Here is a 7,042-nt window from a genome sequence, read left to right as displayed (position 1 = left end):
GAATACAATCCATATTAAGAAGTGAAACAGATCAAAGTAACCTGTCCTTGCCCGGAAAAACGAAGCTAGACTCGGTGGTGAAGCTGCAGTCGTTGGTGAAGGTCACTGGAACGAAAAAAAACAAACAAACAAATCACTTGAAATAGGAATCGGTGGTGTTTATGTGTGTTAACAGAGGAATGGAAAGAGAAATTGGTCTGAAAACAAACCTCGCCAGAGATATCAACACGAAATCGAAGGTCCAGTCGGAAATGGAGGCGGTAGTCGGCTGTAGAGGTTATACGTGGGACTCGGCGGTGGGAGTCGAGTTTGGAGCCCAATCAACGGTAGAGAGAGTGGGAGTCACCGGAGAAGTTGTAGATCGCCGTGGGAGCTGCGTACGTATCAAACAAACAGGAGAAAATGGAGTCTGGGAAGACGAACCGGGACAAAAGGGGCGAAACTAATAGCGGTGACACAGGAATATTAGCGGCGACAAACTGGAGGGAACCGAACGCGCCCTTTCTGGCGATTACCAACCGTTGGATTGGGTAAGAATCGTAGGGCCAGAATTTGGTCCAATGTTGGTCAACGGATCGGCACCTTTAGCGGCGACATGTCGCCGCTAAAAGCGTCGTCTCTATTTCCTATCACGGGAACAAACCCTATTTGTTGGATTATTTGCCGAACCAAGGGTCGGGATTGAAAGTAGCGTGTCTCCGACGGATCTCCGGTGATTATCTTTAGCGACTCCCCTATTAGCGACGACTGTGACGTTTTAGTGGCGATACTAAGCGCGTCTACTCTGGTGTCGCCGCTATTGCTATATCTTGTCGTCGCAAAAAGCGATGTCCATGATACTCCTAATTCTTGTTGTGCATGTCATGAATGTGTTAGACGCCGACTCTAATATCATATTACAGAAGATATATATGAAGTCACATATTAACTCTCCAAAAGAGTCTTTAAGGAGAGATGATGAACTCAAATATATATAGTCATTTATATGATGACACAAATGTGTGATACACTAACAAGATTCCACCTAGGTAAATCGATCAATGATTGTATTTGAATTATCTTTGGGTATTATTATTATTATTATTATTATTATTATTATTATTATTAATTTGTGCTAACTAAATAGATCCTATATGTATCCTATAATATTTATTTTGAATTGTTTATCGTTAAGGGATGTATTGAAGATGTATTTTTTTAAGTCTTAAACTATTTATTGTTCACTAGTGGTTAGCTCATAGATGAAAATGTACATTTCACCCGTTAAACTGCTTTTGGTCGGATCTTACGACCCGCTTTGATCTTAGGATCATGTTTTTGCAAAGCGAACAACGATCTTATATAGGATATAGATCTTAACAACATTGATACTAGTACAATATATTATAAATACATGTATAAAGAAATTAATCTAGCAGCACCTAAACGATCTCCTAACATAAACATAAACTCGACACCAATTAGCATCTAGAAATCTAAAGTATGTGCGTCTCCATGAGTAGCTATAGAGCAACGGACTAATCAATCCCCAAAAGCCCACTACGAAACCAATTATCATGCATATGTAGAACTTCTCAGATTCCTTTGCATCATCATTGTCATCTTGGTGATCAGCTTCTATGGTATTCTCGATGCAGTCATTTTGTAATGGTGGTCCACATAGCTTATTTCCCACATATGAAGAAGCATCGAAGCTCTGGAGCTGAGTGCTTGTCGGAATTTGGCCAGACAACTCATTAAACGACACATTGAAGTAGTTTAAGAAACTCAAGCTTGCAATGCTTGCAGGAATTTTACCAGATAGCTGATTGGTTGACAAATCAAGTGATTCAACTAGTCCCATGTTCGAAATACTTTTTGGGATCACTCCTGACAGATGATTCTTTGATAGATTCAACGCTCGTAACCCTTTTAAGCTTGTTAGTTCCTCTGGTATCTCTCCTGACAAAACATTGTTTGAGAGATCGATAAGCGTCATCAGAGAAAGGATGCTGTCATATTGGAACTCCAATCCTTTCGTGACCAAAAACGCGTTTTCCAAAATTGCAATCTCTCCACCATAATAAGCGTAGGATATCGCTGTGTGGTTTGAGTATTTAACTCTGGTCATTGCACTCAACTTGTTGATGCATTTCGGAATCTTTCCAGTCAACTTGTTGTTTGAGAGGTCCAAGATTTGAAGGGAGACAAGTTCACAGAGCTGATGAGGTATATCACTACTGATCTTGTTTGAACGGAGGATCAACACCATAACTTTGGTAAGCATTTTCCCTATCCATGTGGGTATGTTACCAATAAAATTATTTATGCTAAGATCGATCATAGTCAAATTCTTGCATTTCTGCAAAGACAAAGGGATGACTCCGGTGAAGCTATTGTTGCGTAGGTGTAAGGAGCGTAAGCGTTGTAGATGTCCAATGGATATCGGTATACTCCCTGTGAAGTTATTGTTTCCAAGCATTAGCACTTCCAGTTGCTGCCAATTGTTCCAGCAATTTGCGATTTTCCCTGAGAATAAGTTGTCTCCTAGGTGAAGGATTTTCAACTCATGTGGTTGTTTGTCACATAAGAATCTTGAGATGTTACCCGAAATTGAATTCCTTGAAACATCCAACTCGCGTAAGTTTGGAGGGAATAAAGGCAATGAACCACTGAATTTGTTCGAGTTCAAGTACATCACTGAGTGAATAGCACCTACTGTTGGTGCTATGTTTGGTATCTCACCATGAAGCTGGTTATGAGAAAGATTCAAGTACATAAAATGAGATGATAACTCCCAAAACCAATAAGGAACACTATCGGCTATTTGACCACATGATAAGTCCAAGTCCAACAGCTTGTTTTGAGATCGAATCCAACTAGGAAACTTGGGGCCGAGTTTCCAAGATCTTAATTCCATTTGTTCAAGCTGGAAAACTGGATTCCAATCTGGACTCACGTGCATGGACAATGAATTGTCTGATGCATACAGATAAATCATGTTTGTGAGATTGGAAAAATGAGCCTCTGAGACGATTCCTTCAAGAAAATTACTGGAAATGTACAAGCCTTCTAACATGGAAAGGTGACCAAGACTTTCGGGAAGACTTCCATTCAACTGGTTGTTCGACAAATCTAACGAAATTAAAGATGAGAAATTTCCTACCCATTTAGGTATACTAGAATCTAATAGGTTTGAAGAGAGGTCAAGATTTTGAAGATTGCTCATGTTCCTAAGACCGAATGGGATTGGTCCAGAAATACCAATTTGAGATAAAGAAAGTGAATCCAGGGTGGTGATACTGAGAATCCAACGAGGTAATGATGGTTCGAAATTGTTATGAGAAAGATCGAGTGTAGAAATGGAAGTGAAATTATTATTAGTAAGAAGCGAAGTATGAGAATCAAGATAACAACCAGCCAAGTACAATTCTTCAATAGACCCAACCATATTCACCTTCTCTACCCAATTCGATGCATTGCTAAGATTAACAAAGCTCAAATCGAGATGTTTAAGCAAACGAAGGTTGGAGAGCCATTGAAGATCTTGAACACGTAAGGTGCTTGTATAATCATCACGTCCTTTAAGACGAAGAGATACTAAACTAGAAAGGTTACCAAGTTGTTGAGGAATCAACCCTCCAAAACCAGCTTCAGACAAGTCGAGAACTCGTAGATGCGTGAGAGAACTAATAAAATCTGGAATTTGAAGTCCTTTGAAATTGTTGTAGCTCAAGTCCAAATGACTTAACCTTTTCAAAACGAGAAGAGAAGGGTTTATCTTCCCACTTAATCCTGACTTTTCATAGCCAAAGTAAGGAAGCCATCCACTCTCTGCATCTGGATTCTGTAAGCGAAGCTCATGAACATGGCCGGTGGAGTTGTTGCACGTAACTCCCACCCACACACAGCAATCCTTCTGATCAACACCCCAAGAAGAAAGCCTTCCTGAAGGATCTATTAGATCACTCTTGAACTTTAGAAGTGCATGTTTCTCTCTCTCCCTGCATGAACCCTCGAACTTCCCATCACAAAAACTGTTTCTGTTACTTAAGACTGAAATCAGCAATCCAAGTAAAAAAGCAGAAGCAGCCTTGATGATGCATTCGTCCATAAGTTAAGTGTATGTATGGATACCCCCTACAAACAAAGATCGATTTATATTATCAATGTTCTTAAAGATTTTGCAACGCATGTTAATTGTCTACTTCAAGTTCATTGTATTGAATAGAGCAACAAAAAATAGAAACTAGAAACGTATAGTTACTGATCGGAAGATAGAATACTTATGGAGTAGAAGCGATGTGAGGAGACAGTCAGAAGGAAAACTCGAATTTACTATTGTACGAATGAATTATATCCTTACTTAAACATTAGCTAGATAGTTTTTTTTTAAAACCATACCTACTACATGTATATATAGTAAAATTCCTGTCGTGTTTCTTAAGTTCCAATGGAATCATCACTATCATGACCCAATATGTGTAGTCGACTGACTTTATTAGCTGGAAGACTTACCATAAGACGATGGTTAATTGCCCCTATAGGACCCTTTATTTGTCATCCCCTTACTGGTGTGGGTGCATGAGTCGATCCAAATACAATGTTTCATGAATTCTTCTACCATCGTTATCATGTGTATTGAGTTTAATCAAATGCCTATCTTTATTGGGAACAAAAATCAGTACACTTTGGTTCAAGAATAATCTAATTACATGGGATATTTGTTACCGTGTGCTAAACTATTAGCTTTAGGCATCAAAAGCCTAAGGATCTGTAGTGCAATGTCAACAGGAAAAGAAAATGCTTCATTAATGGCATCTACTGATCTATTTCGAATACAAATCAGTATAGTGTGTTCACATCACAAAGTGGTTAAAAGTTTGCCAGTCTTTCAAGGCAACCATTAATGTGACGTATAGATTAAGGTCGGTTTACTGGTATTTATGACTGATTAACATTGATGCACCCACAAACCAAAGAAAGACTCCATCTAAGGTCGTCGAAGTCAAGATGGGCCAAATAAACATTCTTAATGACCACCACACATTGTTTGTGTTTTGTGGAATGATTTAGGGCCATAGAATCAAAGAAAAGAACATAGATTCACTTCCAACTACTATATATAATCCCCCTCCCTCCCTCCCCCCCACCCCACACACACACACACACAAAAGTTAATCTCTAATGTAGACTTCAATAGATTCCATTCGAATCAGATGAAGACCTCAAAGCCATATAAGAAATTAAATTACCTCCTACCTTTTATGCCTATAATTATTCTTACCCACTAAAATTATGACAAAAACCATTCAATTTAATTGTATATGATATATTTTTAATATAGCCTTAATGAGTTAGTTAAAAAAAAATATGAAATGATGACATTTATCATAATTTTATTGGGTAGGAACATTTGTTGGCATAAAAGGTAGGAGGTAATTTAATTTCTCAAGTCATATACAGTTAATGAGAGCCATAGAGGGGGTAGAGGCGTGGTATCTCCTCCAGCTTTATTAGTTAATAGAAATATTTTTAAAAGAAAAATGTGTTTAAAGTCATAAAATTGCAAGGTTTTCTACAAGTTGTTCAATTTATGACATTATACTCTTCATCCCAAAATCTTAAACCATAAACACACAACTTCCTAAACCCTAAATCTTATACATACCCAAACACTAAATCCTAAACCCTAATATGGATCACATAATTTATCATTTGCATTACCTAATTTAATTATTAGTTCCGATTGTAATACTAATAGATACCTAAAGGACAGGGCCGACCCAATGGGTCTTCAAGGAGTGCTTATGAATAGGGCCCACTAAAATATAGGGCCTATTTTTTTCAGATTTTATATTAGGGTATTTTTAGATTTTTTGATGTATCATATGAGAAAGGAAACGACGCAAGCAACAGGAATTAGAAATCAGATGAGCTAGAATCATTAAATTTTTGGGAAAAGGAAACGACATTTTGGTTCTCGATGATGATGATTACAATTTAAGCATAGGGAAGACAAGAACTAGTTGACGATGGCTGGCAATATTCTATTCCTCTTATTTCTTATTTTCTTATTTGCTTAAATCAGGAGGAAACAGCCAAAAAATCCGCAATCCTCGATAATCAGAAAGAAAACACAAAATCAGAAGCTTTCAGTTCATACTTTTTTCTTCTTAATTTTCCAGTGAATCAAAATAGGGAGCCAAGCTTCGAAAATCTGAAGAAAATTAAAATCGGGAGTGAGGTTTCTAAAACCAAAATTTGGGATCGTGTCTAGGGACGAAAATCAAAAGGTGTGATACATTTTTTTATATCTATTTGGTATATTTTTGATGTTGTTTAGGAGTATTTTTATTATTTTTGATTTATGTTTTCTTGTATCCACAAGATTGAAGCAACAATCTCCTCACTCTCGATCCAACTTTGATATTGGAAGTTTCTGATTTTGAGACTGTCTTGACGTGTATATAAACAAAGGTATTATACAATTTGTTTTATCAATCTGATACATTTCTTATATTATGTAGAAGTAAATCAGTTTTTTTTCATTCTTTCTTGTTCACATTTTCTGGAATTCATAGGCATTGATGCAACAATTTGTTGACTTTGAATTATTCTTTGAGGCTTAAAAGTTTCTAATTTCATATTATTTTGAAATGTCAAAAATTAGAAGGTAACTTTTTGATTTCTAGTTTTTTATTAGAAGAAAAAATCAAAGTTTTCTTTTCTGATAGTGTAATATAAATCTTTGATTTTATTTCTGATTTTTTTACAGTTTTCTCAGAGAATGATGATTGTTTTTATGTAGAAGCAATTTTTTTGTATATTAAGTTTTAGTTTATGTATGTTTCAATAGAAAACAAAAAATTATACTCTTTTTGCTTAAATTTTAGGGTATTTCATGTTTTAGGGTCATTATTTTGTTGAATTGCATAGGGCCTTCATAATCTTGGGGCCGGCCCTGCTAAAGGAGAGTGGTTTCTAGAATAGTCATGATCTCGTTGTTAGATTTTCCAATATGGTATATATGAAAAGATCCTGCATGCATGTTGATTATCTT

At 36.6% G+C, this 7,042-nt stretch overlaps 1 protein-coding gene across 1 annotated transcript; it reads right to left on the bottom strand.

Moving 5' to 3' along the window:
* Positions 1 to 1,308: 1,308 nt before the first annotated feature.
* On the bottom strand, positions 1,309 to 4,363 carry LOC145063174 (receptor-like protein EIX1). The gene is made up of 2 exons (XM_079010758.1): positions 4,266 to 4,363; positions 1,309 to 4,119 (listed from the first exon to the last, which is right to left on the bottom strand). Exon 2 carries the CDS (start codon positions 4,091 to 4,093, stop codon positions 1,412 to 1,414), a length of 2,682 nt encoding a protein of 893 aa, XP_078866884.1. The 5' UTR covers positions 4,094 to 4,119; positions 4,266 to 4,363; the 3' UTR covers positions 1,309 to 1,411.
* Positions 4,364 to 7,042: the final 2,679 nt, after the last annotated feature.

The sequence above is a fragment of the Lactuca serriola genome, chromosome 7 (genome assembly GCF_051521515.1).
Source record: "Lactuca serriola cultivar US96UC23 chromosome 7, Lser_US96UC23_V15, whole genome shotgun sequence".
NCBI classification, from domain to species: domain Eukaryota; kingdom Viridiplantae; phylum Streptophyta; class Magnoliopsida; order Asterales; family Asteraceae; genus Lactuca; species Lactuca serriola.
The sequence above is the reverse complement of the archived record's forward strand: the minus strand, read 5'-3'. Positions and strand labels throughout refer to the sequence as shown.

Coding starts and splice junctions, on each gene's coding strand:
- LOC145063174 (XM_079010758.1), bottom strand. CDS start 4,093: ATGGACGAATGCATCATCAAGGCTGCTTCTGCTTTTTTACTTGGATTG.